Source organism: Polypterus senegalus, chromosome 10 (genome assembly GCF_016835505.1).
Source record: "Polypterus senegalus isolate Bchr_013 chromosome 10, ASM1683550v1, whole genome shotgun sequence".
Classification (NCBI taxonomy): domain Eukaryota; kingdom Metazoa; phylum Chordata; class Cladistia; order Polypteriformes; family Polypteridae; genus Polypterus; species Polypterus senegalus.
In genome coordinates, this window is record NC_053163.1 from 29352967 (window position 1) to 29372511 (window position 19545).

The 19545-nt window shown below is 37.5% G+C and overlaps 2 protein-coding genes across 2 annotated transcripts; both read right to left on the bottom strand.

Moving 5' to 3' along the window:
- Positions 1 to 6904: 6904 nt before the first annotated feature.
- On the bottom strand, positions 6905 to 13583 carry LOC120538143 (tripartite motif-containing protein 16-like protein). Its single transcript, XM_039767581.1, has 3 exons — positions 13365 to 13583; positions 13164 to 13296; positions 6905 to 7434 (listed from the first exon to the last, which is right to left on the bottom strand). Exons 1-3 carry the CDS (start codon positions 13581 to 13583, stop codon positions 6905 to 6907), a joined length of 882 nt encoding a protein of 293 aa, XP_039623515.1.
- Positions 13584 to 18813: 5230 nt separating this feature from the next.
- LOC120538144 (E3 ubiquitin/ISG15 ligase TRIM25-like) lies at positions 18814 to 19368 on the bottom strand. The gene has a single exon (XM_039767582.1). The coding sequence runs from the start codon at positions 19366 to 19368 to the stop codon at positions 18814 to 18816; it is 555 nt and encodes a 184-aa protein (XP_039623516.1).
- Positions 19369 to 19545: the final 177 nt, after the last annotated feature.

The window sequence follows — 19545 nt, forward strand, 5'->3', positions numbered from 1 at the left end:
TGGTACACAAAAAGATCAGCATGGTGTGTAGTGCTGCTTCACTCTGCCTTTGCTGGCTGGAGAGCTGATGTCATAGGATTGAGCTGTGTTCACTTTTACTTCTGAGGACGTATCTGTCAGCATATAAGCATCAAAAGCACACTTAATAAAAATATCCATTGACTCATCGATGTCACCTGTGCTATAGGTAACAGCATTCCATTTAGGTACATTCAATAAAATCCCAAGCTCTTGATTATGTCTTACCTCATAAAATCTAACTACTCTTAGGTCCAGCCATTGTTTATAGTTCAATATATGAGTCATAATATGATCTAAATATCCTGATAATGCCCTCAGAACATTACCTTAGAATCAAAAAGTATTAGTTTAATATAGGATGTAATTTAGAAAGTCTCTTATGTGGTTGCCCAGAGTTCAGAAATAAAAGTCTTCTATAATGATTTTAATAAAATTTAAAAACTGTTAGGTTTGATTTGTTTCTCCTGGCCTATAATTAAGTTCTGTCAGTCCAATGTCATTTTTTATAGACCTAGTGTTATGTTGTAATAACAAAGACTACTGATAGAAACAATGAATAAAAGACTATTATTCTAGGCATTTAAAAGTTAATTTCTGTAATTGCTGGGTTTTGTTGCCTTAGAAATGTCAGATTACATGATGAGGAATCACAGGGGATAACTAATGACACAACTCCATGATAACTTTTCAGCACAGTTTCAAATTTCAAAATATTGCAAGCTTGCTGTTGACTGACAGTGACAGTGACCGTACGAATGCTGTTCAGAAACAACAAGTTTGTCTGTAATCCTAGCGTTTCTTTTTTTCTTTTACCATTCTGTCATGGTGTACGTGTACGAAAAATTAGACACGTAAGCCTCTCATTTGTTTCCATGGTCCAAAACACCTGCCTTGCTTTTTCACTTGTATCCACATTATATGCATTGAACATCCAGGTGAATACTCATTGATTGCCAGCTCTCATGCACCCACAAGTGTGCCTTTATGCCTTAAATTTGTTGGGACAACTCCTATGTTGCTTCTGAATTAAATTGATGCATGTCAACGCAACTTTTTTCAAGGTTATCATGTAGCTGTTATTGTGTTGATAACTCCCCACTTCCAAGCAGCATCATTATTGTACCCACAGCTCCCAAAACTACATGGGGGGACTGCTTGCATTTTTGTGTTGTTGCTTCACAGCGCTCAATACTTTAAGGGGTAACTACTCATCTAGTGTTGCTATACACTACGCAAAATTCAAAGGAGATTGAAATAAAAAGTCTGTAATGGTGTTATTTACATCTGCTCATCAGTACAAATAACTAGAGGTAACATTGAACAAGTCGTAAAGCAGTCTCACTAAGTTGTTGGGGATACCAAACTTGACTCACTAAGGTTACGTAAATTAAGACTATGACTGAAAATCATTGTAAAAGTTGTACAATGTGATGGGAGCTTTAGGAGACTAAGCCAATATGATAATGACACAAATAGATAAAAGTTGTGACTAAAAAAAGAAATCAATACTACTACACTGCCCATGAGACTTGTCCTGCTTTTACATTACCCACCCTGACCAGTTAGATCATAATGTGGTGATTTGTTTCCACAAATATAAAACATCTTTGAAGGATATACTGTAATGAGTAATTTGGGATTCCCTTCTGTTCTTACTCTCCTGTGGGTGCTAACAGACAAATTGGCAAGGGCTTTAGCTGAGCTGCTAAATCATATCTTCACAGAGAAAGTTACCTTTGGGTGCAGCAGATGGGAATCTTTCACATTTGAGTCATCTTATTGGCTCCTGCCTTTGTAACATCAACATTCAGACCTGCAAAGTCGTCTAATAATTTAGCCTGCAAAAAAAAAACAAAAAAAAAAAAAAACAACACTGAACCCAATGAGATTTATATTTTGAGATTTTTCTGTGTGCAATAAAGACTTGTAATGCACAACTTGCACAATCTCTCTTCTAAGTCTGACAAACTTTAAGCTGGGTGGAAATATGCATGTGGTTTGCAAAGGCAGCTCACAAGTAAACCCACACAATCATTGTCCTAACTCACCGCTCACTGATATATCAAATATGATGGAGACAACTGTACACAAGCATCCCCAAGACCATCTTTAGGTGGGTGGGTAGATGGGTTTTTTTCAATGGATGGGTAGGTGAGTGGATAGGTAAGGTTGGGAATAGGTTGGTAGGAGGGTAGCAATGTGGGTGAGTGGGGAAACAGTTGTACAATGGTAGGTTTAGGTGACAGTAGTGGAACTACAGGAAAGTCATTTTCATTTTCTTGTATATGAAGTATAGAGAAAGTATTATAATCATCCAAAGATTCATGTTGAGATTTTGATGAATCTCAGCATTTTAGACCTCTTTAGAGTCTGAAAATACCATTTTTGGAATTATGTGTGTGTGTGTGGGCATGCGTGTGTGGGTGTGCGTGTATGTCAACACGATAACTTTAGTACGCTTTCACTTACGTCGACCAAATCTTGCATATACCTGTATTAGTATGTAGATTTTTTTCAATGTTTGGGCTATTTCTATTAACTGGAAGTGGTACTTTACCTTTTATTCAACTTTACTTTTGTAATAATTGTTCAATATATTATTAATTTGATTTGTTGTTGATGGTTCTTTAATGTAAATAATCTAAAAATATAATCATTGTCTTGTGGTTTACTCCTCAAACATCCATCCCCATTTCCGAGTATACGAGAAAGCCTAGGGGAGACCACTCCCAATTTTTTCATGGCCTCTTCGAACTTCGCCTACACTGGAGTTTTTGCTTCCGCAACGACCATCATTCTATTTCACTTGCCCTGTCAATACCTCTCAACTGTCTTCACTGTTCCACAAATTAACCAAGCTTAGAAGGCCTCCTTCTTCTGCCTGATGGATTTCTTTACCATTGGGAGTCCACAATCACATTTAGCAATTGTCACCACAACAGGCACCAATGACCTTATGGCCATAGCTCTAAACAGCCACCTCAGAAATGGAGGCATGTAACAAAACTCATTCTAGTTCAATGCCCCCATCTTCCCTCGGAATACAAAAGAAATTTGCCCCGGGGGTGCTAGCTGAGGATCTCGCAAGACAGTGGCCTCTACAAAACATTCCCAGCATATCTTTATTACACTTTTAGGTCTACCTGGTCTATCTAGCATCTTCCCCCACCATCTTGTCTAGCTTACAACCAGGTAGTGATCAGTTGACAGCTCACTCCCTCTATTCACTAGTGTCCAAGACATACAGTCGTAGATCTGAAGACACCACTCTGGCCCAAGGCACTCTGATGCTAAATACACTTGTAAACAACCTTATGCTTGAATATGCTGTTCATTATGGACCACCTGTGGCTAGCACAAAGGTCAACACCACCACTCGGTTCAAATCAGGCAGGCAGCCTCTCAATCACATCTTTGCAGTTTGCACTGTCATCACCCACGTGAGCATTAAACAACAGAATCCACCAAAGGAACATGCTCATGCACTTCCCCGAAGGTTCCCAAGAAGGGAAAATACTCTTGGCTCCAAATGTTAACACATTAGCACAGATAGATTAAAACCCTTCCTTGATTCAAAGTCGCAGGAAACTCCAACATACATAGAGTTGGGCAGCTCCCAACGCCTCATATCCGGGTCAACTCCAGAGTACAATGAGAGTTGGGCAGCCCCTTTCCAGGAGCCCTTCTTCTGCATTGAGTGGAGGCTGACTATATCTAGACAGTACCTCTCCACCTCCTGCACTAGCTGGGGTTCACTTCGCACCAGGGAGGTCACAAACCACGTCCCTAGAGTCATTTTCAACATTTTGCGATCAGAACATGGGTGAAGACCCAACCATCACGCACTTGCCAATGAGCCCAAAGTGCCAATTTTTCACTTTTCCAGGAAAAGTTACTGCGTCCTTGCTAAAAAACAATTTAGAAAACTCTGACCTTTTGATCACTGATTTGGTTTTGAATAATGGACCATCTATTTTGCATTTCATGATGTCTACATTATTGGGTCACCTTGATCTGTATTCTATTCTTACTGTGTGCATCTGGTCAAGCTTCATAGAATAATATGCCATAATATCGCAAGAGAGTTGGACTCTTCTTTCAGAAGCTCTGGTTATCGAAGACTGCACAATTGATGCTGCCATTTGTGTAAGCATGTCCAGTAGCACATACCCAACAACATCTTCCAAAACTGGAAGGACTATGACAGTGTTTCTTCTTAAAGACTGGCAGTAGAGAGAGATGGTCTGAAAGACAAAACCATTCAAAAGTAAATAATCTATGATATTCAGAGGAGCAAGAAGCCACCATAGGGAACTGAAGTCTGTGTGTTCCTGTAGCAAAAGAGACATGTAAAGTTGCCCCAAGTCATAGACACCTTTGAATGTGAAGTCAAAAAGAGAGTTGAAGACCAGTTAATATGGGGAAGAGATCATGGTAATGAAAATATTGGAGCATGAGCCAGAGGCATTTAGAGGTATTTTCATACAGAGGGTCCATATTCAGGCACATTAAGTTAGATGGCTATGAGCTTTTTGTTTTGTAATAATGAAACGCAAAGTAATAAAACCCTAAAATTTCCAATATACTGTACCTGTATGCTGCAGAGGTATCAAGATTTTAGCAGTGAGAAGAGGAAAAATGATTGCAACTTTTCAAAACAATATTATTTCCAGTTGTATTTCTTGGCGTCTAGGTAGTTGAAGGAATTTTAAAGGGAAAGGAGAGAATTCTGTGCTACATGAGAAAGGTAGCATGTGCAGTGTAGTGGTTAAGGCTTTAGACTTCAGTCACTGAGGTTGTGGTTTCAGCTCCCACTACTGACACAATGTGACCCTGAGTAAGTCATTTGAACTGCCTGTGCTCCAATTGGAAAAGTAAAATAACCAAGTGTGTCATAAATATTATAGATTGCCTTGGATAAAGGCATTAGCCCAATAAGTCTCTCTTATATAAAAAAAAATCTTTCGATGCAACAAGACTTTTTAGGGAACAAGACTTTTTGGAAAAGATTTTTTCAAGTCCTGTGAGACGAGAATTTTGCCATGAGATTTTTTCAAGTCGCGCCCTCCTATCAACCATTTTCAAACAAGACCACGGTACTCTCACCTCTCAGTCTTGTGAATGCTTTTGTCAGACACACTTCCTGCGCTCTCAGCTCTTATAAATTTTAACATTTTCCTCACTTTAAGTTACCAATTAAAGAAGATGTATTATTTCCAAATCCTATTGAAGGGTTATCAACAGAAAAAATGAGTACACAGGCAATCCTAGTACCAAGAAACGAGGAAGTCAAACGAATTTACGCCAAAAATGACGATCAGTAACACAGCAAAATAGTTAAAAATATCAAGACTATGTGGAAACAGTTGGTGGTGATCATGCGGAAGATGAAAACAACTTACAATATCACGAAGAATATCTACAACTGTTAACACCGTTTGGTCTTCCACCACACAAATTACTGTAGAAAGAAGGCTGTATCCAATAAAGGTAATGTAGTACTGTATATCCTCCGCAGATAACATTAGACAACAAAGGAGATCTTGATATGCCATTCATATTAAAACGTTAACAGTTTCCAGTTAGAATAGCTTTTGCAAAGACAATTAACTAATCTCAGAGCCAATCATTTGAAAAAGTAATTTTATTTAATAGAGAGAAAGAAACAAATTTCAATCACGGGCAGTTATACATCACATTGATGCAAATGTAACACTTCACATCAAAATTAAAATCTGTTAAAATTGTACATCCGCATCCCTATAAGCGAGCGGCAGGACTGCTAAGAGGAGGCCCGGGTGTTGGCGAGTTAAGCAAGCAGGGGGAAAAGCCACCTAGTAAATGAAAATTTTAACTAAAACAGCCAAACAAGCAAATATAAATTTTAATTAAAGCTGCCAGTTCCTTCACAGTGTAGATATATCACTGGGTCACTATGAGACAGCAAGTCCATTTGGTCATGAGTATATGACAAGACAGTCACTTTATTTTGCAAAACAGAACGCATTAATAAGGAACTAGTTAGAGACAACCAGCTCTGGATGCAAAGAGTCCCTGAAAATATGAAGACCATGTTGAGGCAAATAAGAAAAATCTTATTGCAAATAAATTATGGCCAGTCATCCAAAGACATAGAAATAAGTTTTGACATGTATAGTGAGTCTTGTTTACTCTGTTTACTATTTGCTTTATGGTATTTTATTCCACATTCATGCCCCAGAATTCCACGACAGAGAGCATATACATATACTGTAGATTTACATGGCCTGCAACAGATTACCATCTCATCCATTGTTTCTACCTCTTATCTAGTGCTACATATACAGTCGAATGGATTTAAAGGGTATGGAAAGTTGACATATGAATAAGAAGATATTAGAGCATTCTGTTAGAGCTGATTTTACAATTTTGCCATTCTTGGTAAGTATGTGTGGTTTTGCATAGAATCTCTTTTAGATAAGAATGATACTGACACAACAGATCATAAAGAACTTTTTTTAATTTTGTCTGTACTATGGAGACTTTACAAAGAAAACAAAAACTTAAAACCAATTTGTTCATTGCTATACATATAATAAGATAACAAGATAAATCCACTAGAACACCATCATTTCATGTTAGATTCAGGAGTAAAGGGGATAAAAGTAATCAAAAATGAGGCCTGGACATCAGAAGATGAGCAGTCACAAAACAGTTCAAAACTACAATTTTTCTACAATGACTATGTAACCAATTAGTATGACTCTCAAAAGCCCAACAAAGCTAGTTAAATAAACTCATTTTCTCCTACATCAACATTTTCAACAACAACCTCTCATCCTGCAATATTACAAAAAAATCTAAGTTAAATGTAAAAGAAAAATATTACAGAGATAAACATTTTTTATTCTGGAGCACAGATTTTTATGGTTGGGGTATAAACCAAAAGCCAAAATGCAGGGTACAGTGGTTCAGTGAAATCAGCTTCAAAACTGTGAAGGAGAGTCATGGTATCAGAAATATTGTAAAATGACAGAATGCCAGCAGGCCAATCCAAATACACACCAATTTTGCTACTGGCTTCTACATTTAGTTCAGTCTCCTGATTATTGTGCCAGGCTGAGGTACTGGAACAACAGCAAAACAAACTCCATGACTTATCATTACATCCAAGACAACATTCATTACCTTCTCCTTTCCTGCTGATTCTTTTGTATGTGACTCCAATTTCAGCAGTTTCACTCCACTCCACTTCCCAGTAAAAGCGATTTCCAGACAGTCCTTCTTTAGACAGAATTTGAAAGAAGGAGTCAAACCAATGTGGACTATCTGAAAAGATTTGCTTATCTTGTTTCCATGTCACCACTGTGTTCTTCTCAGATAAACAGAGATTTGTGTGTGTTGATTTAGGGTCCAAAGTGAAGTGACAGTAATCTAAATATCAAAAATTAAACAGAAAAAGTTAAATGAGAGCATTATTCTTAAAACCTGTGACTTTTTAGGTCTGGGATCAGTTCTACATAAAGTTGCATCCTAATGCATCTTCTCATTCAAGAAACGTTGCAGATAAAATCCAGACCCGTTTTAGCAGTTATTGACTAGTATATAAAGTGTTGTGACTGTGTTAAGACAAGGTGGGCATTGCCCACTTCTGCTCGGCTTTTAGTGGCACACAAGGTTAAATAGACTTACCAGAGATGCAGAAAGCCAGGCAGTAGTAACCAGTCAGCTAAAGATCTACTGTACTTTCTCATCTTGCATTGCTACTGTTTAACAAGTTCATGATTAAATGTGTCAAGTAAATGTCCATCTTTTTCAAAATTTAAACTAATTTGGAGAGAGAAAGCTCAGAGTAAAGCCTGACAGCTTAGTCCAATGACTGTACATTAAAGGAAGGCTTAGCCAAATTTGACATCATGCAACATTTTCAAAAAGGAGAAAAATAAATGGAAATGCATGTAAAATCAAGAAGCTCCAGGACATCTCTAAATTAGTTGTCACACATGCATGTTTCGAGGACCTCCTGTATAGGCTCAGTCAAGGTATGTAATAAACCACAGGGATGAGGAGGTTGCTATTGCCAACAGTGTCCACTCCTTCTCTCCCTAGTTTCAAGGAAACTGCCCAGTGATGGCAACTGACACCACCCCTTTTGGTTAAGCCTCCATGAAAGCTTCCTGGAAGGAGGTATCTATCATTTCTGGCAAGAACAACCTGCTGGATGGAGCTCCGCTACTATAGTGACCTAACTACTGGCTGACTAGCCTAACTACTTTATTTTGAGTCTAATTCCTGCTTTGTGGGATTTTTGTTTTTTGTTGTACAATAAACGGGACGATCCTGTTGGCATCTCAAATTATTCCAGTTCATTGAGTTGTCATTCCTGCACCCAGCCACAGGGTTTAGTGAAGAGTAGTATTTGGCATACAAGTCTAAATGTTTTTCATTTTTTTTTATTGCCCAACAATGTCTAAGCCAATCCATGCTATGAAATGTTTTAAGATTTATCAGAGGGAGGGTTAGTTGGAGGTTTGATCAAGTGGATACAGACGCTTTACACTCTTATGAGCTATTGTCTCAGGAAAGGACAACTACACTTTTGAAACTGACCAACTAGTCTGGAGAAATACAGATGACTAGAAGATGAACAGGCCAGAACTGAACAAAGTAACTGGGAAAGGGGCTGTGCCTGAGCTGTTTCAGTCGTGACTGGCCCAGGAGGTATTTCAGGAGCCGAAAAAAACACACACAAAGATGAGAGAGAGGCTACAGACTGCAAGTTCTCTTTTCTATCTTGAAGAGAGAAAACCAAAATGATGATCTGCTCACTCAAGAAAATAAGCTATTGAGGGTTTTGCTTGATATGTCTAATTTAACTTGCTTTAACTTAAAATAACTGGTGGTATACATAAGTTTAAAATGTCACTGTGCTCTGTACAAAAAACATTTCATACATCCACACATATGTACAGCTAACACAAGGCCAGATTTAGCACACAGGGGCTCATCACTTAGAACTGTGCATTAGAAGACAACAAAGGGACAACTACAAAAATGGGCATTGTACTATTTCTGTGTGACAGAGCCAGCATAATATTGTATTGTCTTTTCCTTGTTTGGAATGGCATGATTTATCTAAGTGGGGCCCCGCACATGAAGAAAGGGTTTAAAACCTTGGGACATTGCCCGGCACACCTTTGAAGCCGACAGACAAATGGGAGATAACGTCACCTGATCCTGAAAATTCTTCCAGTGCAGCAACAAAAATGGTAGACTGTATACATCGAGCTCCCATGTCGGTGAAAAGTCTTGTCATTGGCTTCCTTCGCCTGTAAAGCCGCATAAATCATCGTTAAAGAAAGCTAAGTAATTTTCTCTTATGTGATTTCTTACCGCTGTATCACTAAGGGAGGGATATCGCCTTTTTATATTATATCTATATAGTTTGAGGTTACTTAAGACACCACAATTGCAAAACGAACATATTTCCAGGGAGTTAGCGCTACCTAGTGGAAAACAAGTTTTATGTACGTGACTATCCCATATTTGCATAAAGAAGCACCCTCTTTGTTGACAACACATTTTTAGGGATCTTCACACCTTTTATACTTGGAAAGAATTGTAATGACTTTTAGTGAATTGATTTTTTTCCAAATGCTATGTGTTTTGTGGAGTTGTGGAAGCTGTTTTATGATACTGTTTTTGATATACGTATGTGTAACCTACCCTACTTCAGAAAAGCAACTTTTTCTTTGTTTCCAATACGACAATAAAGCGAGTGTTATGATTGTATGAGAATAGCAATCATCCAAAATATATATTGGTTATCTTATGTAAAAAGAACAGTATTGGTATAATTTCAATGTTAATTATACTTGAAGCATGTTCTTTTTTAACCTAGAAAAGGAATATTGAAATGTGGGCAAAAAAGAATAATCAATTTCAATTTAAGATATTTGCTTAAAAGCAACCTGACAAACTCTTGTAATGGAAAGTTGATTACTTTTCATTGGTTTAACCTAAGGCAGTTTAGTTCTATATTTTATCCAAATTACTATATCTCATTTATTCAAGACATTTTTATGGAACTAGTCAAGAAGAAGAAATTATTTTTTTGAGCGTGAAGAGAGCAGACTAGAAATGATCAAATTTGAGAAAATCGAATGTAACTAGTGAATGTGCCACCTGAAACTACATGCCCAGCATTATTAGGCTGTATGGTTTGCCAGTACTCTCATCTGTACTTTGCTCAATATTTTGTGTAAATTATCTAAAATGCATAATGAATAAAAGTGCAACTTCTTTTGTGCCTGAGGTCATAAATATGAAAGGTAATGCAACACATGAGGGATATAGCAGGGATCTGGGGACATTTTGTTAAGGTCTACATAATAATAGGATTAGGGTTACCCAAGAACACTAACACAACAAAATAATGAGCTTTGTACAGCTTCTTCTATAGGATACATTTGTCTATTTGCATTTTGTTTTTATGTTGCTGTATATAAGCAATCATTAAATGTATATATTCTTGTATTTATTATTTAATAGCGTATTATTCTGAACCTTAAAACAAATGTGGTTCAGTTACTTTGCTACAAGTATAATGGGCAAGGACCACCAGCCTGCAGAGAAAGGCAAGGAATTTATAAGTTTGAGTGTTACTTAAATATCTAATCAAATATTGGCATTGGCAAAAGTGAAGCTGCTATGTAGTTAATTGGATAAATAATTAATGAGTGTTAATCAATCAATTCCTGTTCTCCTTCACTCAAAGAATATGCTATTAACTTACATTGCTTATTACGTTTCAGAATGTAACTAGCAAAAGTATAAAAAAAGCAATGACAAGCCAGCATTACTTATTTGTTGAAGTTGCTGGAAGTGACCATCTTCTAAAGCACAAATCGTGAGGTAATCATTAGCAATAATTCTTCCACACAAAACCTCTTAGGTCTTTTTATTGTACATCTAGGAATTGTGAGGATGAACTAGAAAATCAACTGTTTAATTTTTCTTTGTTCTTTCTTAAGGTGCATTTAAATTGCAAATTTCTTGTACTTCATCGCAAGATAAAGGAAAAACAATTTTGGAATATCTTAGATAAAGCTATACAGGTTTTCTTAATTCACTGTCAATAGTGTAATTTCTCTCAGATACACCTAAAAATTAGGAATGATCATGTAACATGATCTCTGTCAGATTCTAATCTGTGAATCCTACTACTTACCTTATAACCAAATGTTGTTATGCCTACTAATAAATCACATCAGTGTCACCCCAAAGGGAGATTTCCATGGCTGGCACTGACTATAGTTTTTGCTAACATTGAAAGGCTTACAGGAGTCACACAAAACATCTTGGTAAAAATCTGCATTGTCGACAACTGTCATGTGCTCTGCCTGCAAAAGACATACTTGGGCCAAAACAACCACAACCAATAGAATCCCTGGTGTGAAGTGAATTATCAAATGCCAACACAAAAAATATGGGAGTGCCACCTTCATGAGGAGCAATCCCATTGTAAAGACAACCAACACATCTCAAGTCAGCAACATTGAAATCCTGACAGTGGAATTGAACAACAACTCTTAACACGTCAGTCAATAAACTGCCCAGGGAGAGGTTTGACTTCATTAAACTGCTTAACTTTGACTAAAACAAACTGTGAATCACAAGTTGCTCATCTCTAAGATATATAACATACCATATACAGCAACTACCACCTAGTGCAAGACATCCAATCCCTATTGGAAAATAAGACGTTTTTTTATGGAAAAAGAAGAGCCATTTGAGTCATCAACAAAACAGCCTTCTTCAGGGAAGTGTGTTAGCACCAAAACTTTTCATCATCTACACGAATGATCAACCCTTTCCACGTCGAATGATGGAGTTTCTTATATGCTGACAATCTATGCATCACAGTGAAAAATTTCACCACTATCAAGACAGTCCTTACGTCTTCCCTATCAAACCTTTCAAGCTATTACAACAAGAACTACCTGAGAACAAAACCAACAAAGACACAGTCTACTACCTAACATCTGTGCCTCTGGGAGGCAAACAGGAAGCTATGCATGGGAAAGGTGCTATATACATAAAATAATATTATCTAGGATGGTATGGCAATAGAACACCACTCAAACCAGATGTATTTCAGTGTCACACTTGAGCAGACTATGACTTATAGGGCCCATGTGGAAAAGATGACTGGGAAAGTCAACAACAGCAATGAAATCCTCAGAAAATTATCCAACACCGAGAAGGGCGCAAACCCAGCAATCCTGCACTCCACTGCACTTGCACTATTGTTTTCCACAGCAGAATATGTGTGCCCAGTTTGGAAGTGATCAGCACATGCCAGGAAACTTGACCCTATACTAAGTGAAAGCTGTCGCAATTATCACTCATTGACAGCTTCTACATACTGGCTGGTTTTGCTCCACCAGACAGAGGAAATGTGGCGAGTAGGCAGGAAAAGCAGTGAAAACTATAGATTCCTAGACACCCACTGTATGGCCATACCAATGTTGCTAAATTCCTGAAATCCCAGAAAAGCTTTATGCATGAGACCCCCGTTTCCTGGTTCAACTGTCCCTGCAGCAAGGCTAGACTCATGATACGTGTGGTCTTGGAGATATCAACTCAATTAACATCAAGCCTGGAATTGGGAGAACATCTTCACATTGGACTGCATTATAACATGGATTAACCTTTACTGCCTACTCAGCTAGGACTGGCAGGTCCAAAGCTAACATGACCAGGAGGGGGAACTTCAATGACAGTGATCTATGTTAACTCCAGAGAAAGACATCAGACCATGGAACATCTCCTGATCTGCCCATACCGGATGAAAAATGCATCATGGAGGCCCTCCCCACAGCCATGGACAGAGCTATAGCCTGTGCTTACCACTGGAAGAGCGTATAAAAACTTTGGTTTAAGTACTGAAGAAGAAGATCAAAGAGGAGAATTATTCAAGGACTAAAACTTCAAAATGAAATAAATTCTTACATTTCATGAAATCATCTTTGTTCAGTGACAATGCAATTACATAAGAAAGAAAAACAAAATATAGTTTATTAAAAACAGGTGATTTTTAGCCTAAGTAGTACCTCAACATTAACATATTTAAAATGACTGTACAAATTTTAAATACACACCTGGATTTACTTCCCACTTGCTGATCTTCTCCAAATCTTTTACATTGAATAATGCTCCCCTCAATTCTTCAGTACTTACAACGATATCTGGAAGAATATCATCTTCAGGTGGAATGTACACTGATGGGAATGTCTACTGAAAAAGACAAATTGCTTAAAACAAGTTCTCTGATACACATTAGATTTCCTTGGAAGTGGTACTCTCCCCAGAAGGAAGTAGATGTGATCATCTGTCCCCAAAAAATCAGTCAGCTCAGCTTGTATCATCCTCAGCTCCTCAACCTCCTCCTCCAATTGCTCAATAATTCCTTCAGCCCGTTCCACTTCTCTCTTTGCTTGCTTTCTAATATGTTCAGTTACCTTCTTCTGGGTTTCCACAATGGTGCAGATAAGATTGGCAAAGCTCTTCTCATTTTCCATTACCTCTTTTTCTTCAGAGTTCTGAAACAATTGATCATGTTGTTCAAATGTATTTTTTACATTTTTGATTTCTGAAATGCTTTCACAGCCATCTAAAATTAATTTCAGGAACCATTTTCAAAGTATTTTTTTTTCATTTGGAGAGAGCATATCTTTAATTTGCAAAATTAAAGAAAATTGAAAGATTTGACTTGTCTGAATTGCCAAAAAAAATACACTTCAAAATCACTTCTTTTCCTAAATATAAACCCAGGAGGCAAACTGAGTAAAGAAATTCAATTCCATTGTCACCCTAACCCTAAGGATCATCATTTACAGGAATCAAAATCGCACTCCTTTAAATGAAGGTAAAATGAGAAAATGCCTTGGATGAAAGGACAGCAATGTCAGAAATGTCAATTAAAAATAAATTTTCTTCAAAACGAATAATGAAAAAATGAATATCTCTACCTCTCTGACATTTTTTGTTTCCTTTGTATTCTTTGTTTCTTATAATATTTAAAAGCCTGTCCTCTTAACCTCCATAAAGTTTGAATAAACGGGAGGTCAGAGAGCTAGTTCCGAAATATACTCGCATCTATGCCCACTGAAATATGGCCAATTTAGATTCATTAATCAACTTAATTTACAGGTCTCTGGGATGCAGAAGGAAGGAATGAAAATCCAGAGAAATCCCACATAGACCCAGGAAGAACTATTCCACATGTACAGAAATCAACACCAGGCCCAGAGATGTGAAGCATAAGCTACATTGCCATTGTTTCACCATTTGAACATTAGGATCATTACAAAAGCTTACATGTACTTCCCTGTATTTGTTACTATTAAAAAAAATAGTTTCCCGCTTAGAATCAAGTGTACATTTCAGGTAAGAGGTCATCTTCACCATAGGGCTACAACATTCCATGATATCAGGAGTTAAACTAAAATTTCATTGAGGAAAATAAGACTGTTTGAATATCTCTAACCATTCAGCCCCATCACTTTATTACAATCACCTCAATGGTCAAACTAGCCTTCATCTGTGTTCATATCTAATAGCCTTGCTTTTCAGACAAAAACTATGCTCACTTTCATTTGCTTTGGTTTGGGTTTTTTGCCTCATGTTATCCTTTAGTGTATATGCCTCTTTTTTTGTTACTGTAATAATTTATTATTTAAAAAATTCAAGACCTTAATTACTCTGTGGTATTTTCGATGCATGTATATTTTTCAAAATTCTTGCTCACATTCTGGTCTTTTCTCTCTGTCTTCCTTTCCAACTTTAAACCAGTTAAGCAAGGCTCTACCTAACATACAAGCTATAAAAACCTGGACACAAATAGATGAACATACACAGGCTTGGTCCGTAACTGAAATAAAATCCTGCAGTACTTCTTTATATTCCCTGCTTTGTGCCCCAATAAATGCAAGTTACCACCAATATACTAATAACCCTATTGTGCTTCACTCACTCAGAATATGGAACCAATGTAGAAAGTATTTTAAGATGGAGAATCTTTTATCTGTGGCACCTCTGCACAAGAACTACCTTTTTCAACCCTCGCAAACATATGCAGTTTTTAATATCTGGAAAACATTAGGTATTAAATTGCTTAGAGATCTTTATATAGACAATGTCTTTGCATCCTATGAACAAATACATTCCAAATATAATTTTCCAGCAACACATTTCTTTCACTATCTTCAAATCAGAAACTTTGTCAAACAGAACCTGCCTGATTTCCCTTATCTCCTACCTTCATCTACTCTGTAAAAAATATTGCTCAGTTCCGAGGACTCAGACAGCATTTCTGCAACATATACAAATATTTTACAGTCCCTCCCTTTCAAAGATCCAAGAGGACAATGGGAAAAGGATCTATCACTCAATATATCAGAAAAGGAGTGGAAGGTAGCAATGCAGAGAATTCACTCAAGCTCCATATGCGCAAAGCATACAATTATTCAACTCAAAATTATACATCGAGCGCATCTGTCTTGCTTGAAATTGTCCACAATGTTTCCAGGGCAAATGCTGCAATGAAGTCCTAGCCTCACTGGGTCACATGTTTTGGGCCTGCACCAAATTAACATCATTCTGGACAAAAAATTTTAAGTGCCTTTCATACAGCCTCAGTGTCACAATCCCTCCTAACCCATTAACAGCTGTGTTTGGTGTTCTTCCAGATGGGCTTAAAGTGGAGAAGGACAAACAAACTGTGATTGCCTTCACTACACTATTGGCACGCAGACTCATTTTGCTGAACTGGAAGAATCCTAACTCTCCTCTTTTAAGTCAGTGGGTAACTGATGTTTTATATTATTTGAAATTGGAAAAAATCAAATTCTCACTTAGAGGATCTGTGCAGAACTTTTTCAAAACCTGGCAGGATCTAATCAATAACATTCTAGAATAAGCTCTTAAAGCCCTGAGGAAGTAGATTCTCTCCCCATTTCTTTTTCTTCTCCATTTATCTGTATCCACCTAATAAACTCAATTTATTCATTTTTACTATTTTTAAGTTTTAGTCCGTTGGCCATGCTCTCTCTTTCTCAGGGGCAGGGACTTATTTGTTTTCAATCCTATTTTTTTTGTAAAAAGTGATCTATTTGTATGGAATGATTACAATAATATCAATAAAATAAAATAAAAAATAAACCAGTTAAGCAAGGATTGGATTTGAACATTTTCTCTTAAACTTCTGGTAACATTGAGACTACTTCAGGAATTACTGTTGGATTATAAAAGTCTCAGTATTTGTTAAAATACTTAAATTTGTAGAATCCCATTGGGCACAAGTAGAGGTGCTTTGCTGCTAGCTGTAATTTTTTAAAACAATGTTGGATTCCTAATAGGGGTCTGTGTCCTCAATGAACAGGTTTCCCCTTAAGCATTCCCATAACAAGCATGTTCTGAGTTTACCAGATAAAGACTAGAGGTTATAAGTTGATTTTTATTCAGTCATGCTTACCTTAATTTGTTTTGCAGCCTTCTGCATCTCCTCTACCTTTTTATTTCTCTTTGCAACTCTCTGCTGAATTTCTGTCAGAGTTATTGCCAAATTGCATGCAACACAAATGTTGGGGGTAAATTCCGCAATATATTTTATGGAAAATGAAACTGTGCTGTTTTGCTCAGTGCAGTGCACACTAACACAAAAACAATTTAGAGCTGACTGTTATCTAATAATATAGCTAATATATATATATATATATATATATATATATATATATATATATATATATATATATATATATATATAATATAACTATAACTAATATATAGTTAAAAAGAAAAATCACACAGAAACACTGCAAGACCTTGAAAATACACTCTGGAGCTGATGATCATGCATCACCAGGTGTAAAAAAAATGTATTTATATATATATATATATAATTGGGCACTTATACTGTATATTATACATATATATATACATATATACATATATATATATATATATATATATATATATATATATATAACATATATATATATATATATAAACATTATATATATATATATACATACACACTAGGGGGCTTTGCCCACTGCTCGCTTTGCTCTACAACCCCCAGGCCTGCATCAGACATGAAAGAAACAGAGACTGCCATCCAGGCAGATAGCAGATAGCAACTTGGATTTTGCATTCAGACAAGCCCACATCACATATGACTCTTATTATCTGGAGAGAGAGGACTCAAATTTTTATTTTTTACTTAAGGATGGTTTTCTGTATCGGGTGATTTCTGATTACGTGGGTGATGAACGTATCGAGTAGTTGGGAGTACCAAGTGAGCATAGGCAGAAGGTTTTAAAAATTGCTCACAGTCATGTTTTGGGGAGTCACCTCAGCATGGAAATTATATATATATATATACACATACAGAATATACCCCTGGAAGAAAGGAGCAAAGAAAGAGAATTAAAACAAAACTGAGTGCCATTATGAACAATGCTGCACATACTCTCTCTGACACACCAACACTTCTTTATACCAACAGCAATATTGCCCTCACTGGGACTGCCAACTCAGAACTTTTCTTTTTTCATTTTCTTGCTTTATAATCATTCAGGCATGTATGTATGTATGTATGTATTGTGACGAGCGGCTGGGTCCCATGCCTGGCCAGAATGCCCCTTCAACACTGGATCCAGGAGAGCAGCCATGGGATGCACTCTACGTCCCCCGGAACGCATGGTGGCAGCCCTCCTGGGTTACATCAGGGCCACAGGTGTGGGACTTCAGGACTCAGACCTGTTGGGCTCTGTGGCCACCACCTGGAGGAGCTGCATGGCTTAACGAGCCTCTATGGGCTGGAATGCAGCAGCACCCGGAAGTGCAGCCTAATTAGGCCAATTACCACCTGGAGCACTTCCGCGAGGGCTACAAAAGGAGCCTGCAGCCACTACTCAGGGTGCCAGAGTTGGGAGGTGGAGGACAAAGCTAGGTGGGAGGAGGAGGAGGAGTAGGAAGAGTGGTGGTGGTGGTGGTGATAGTGGTGGTGGAGGTGATGGTGGTGCCAGAAATGTGTTTTGTTTTGCCTTAAAGTGCTTTTGGGACTGTGTATTGCCTGTGGGGTTCACGGGGAAGACGTGCCCCACAGGTGAAGAAAAATAAAAGTTCTTAGTATTTTACAAGTGCCTCAGTGTGAGTCTGTGTCGGGTTGGGCACTATATAGCGTCCATATCACAGTATGTACGTATGTATGTATTTGCTGATTTACTTGTTTATCTATTTATTTATTTAAAGGGCTTATGTAAAAAAGACAAATTTCTCCCTAGGGACAAATAAAGTTGTTTCAGTCGGTCTGTCTGTCTACTTGGCTGATGGAAATAAGTCCTGGCCATCATAAAATTGGATTAAATGTGTGTAGAAAATTGATAAGTAAAAAAGCAGCAGTCAGGTGTAGAAAATTGAGAAGTAAAAAAGCAGCATTCATAGTGTTCAATCTCGTTTCCCCTATTGAAATATGGCATATTCTTTAAAGTTTATAATTAACAGTTTTCTAAGAAATTTTAACTGTTGTAACTATTTACACAACATTCTTAAGTCCAGCCATGCCAGTTCGGAGTGATTGCAGGCGGAAACCTATTCCAGCAGCATCACTTAAGTCGAAAACTACTATTGGGTGAGTCACCAGTCCATGCTATTTCCCAGTAAGTGAAACAAGTATACCATATATTTTTGGAGGACATTTCTGTATTTAAACAACAGTATTAGCTCCGTTCTCACCTGTTTCTCAGCTCACTCGGTTTCCAGCTCCACACTCTCATGACCCTTATGCTCAGCCAGCATGCACAACAAACAAATGCAGGTCTGATCCGATTTACAAAACACTTCCACTGTTTTCTCATGTTGAGTGCAGAGCTTTTGCTGCAGGTTTTTAGTTGCATTAATCAGCTTATGTTTTTTAAGTGTAGTAATTTCTGAGTGGGGTTGCCCATGCGTCTCACAGAAAGAAACCAGACAAGTGAGGCAGGACTTCACAGCTCTGAGCTTCTTTCCAGTACAAAAATCACATTCCACATCTCCAGATCCAGCATAATGTAAAAATAATTTTGTTGCTTTTACTGACTTCACAACTTCATCCAGAAGGGTGTTTCTGCGCAGGTCCGGCTTTGAAGTGAAGGTCCCTCTGCACTGAGGACAGCTGTACACATCTTTAGAATCCCAGCAGCTGCGACTACACTTCATACAGAAATTGTGTCCACATGGTATGGAGACAGGGTCACTCAAGATTTCCAGACAAATTGAGCAGGAAAACAAATCTTTTGAGCCACAAATGCCCCTTTCTGCCATTATGTTTCTGAAAGAAATCAAATAAGAGAAGAAAGCAAAAGTAGATTGAGCCACTTGAGAAACTGGGATTACTGCTGAGAAGCAAATAGGGAGCACATCCTGCATTAGTAAGCACTCAGTGTTAATGCTGTTGGTCTGTTTCAGTGACTTTAGGCAGACGCAGTGACTGTTTTTAAA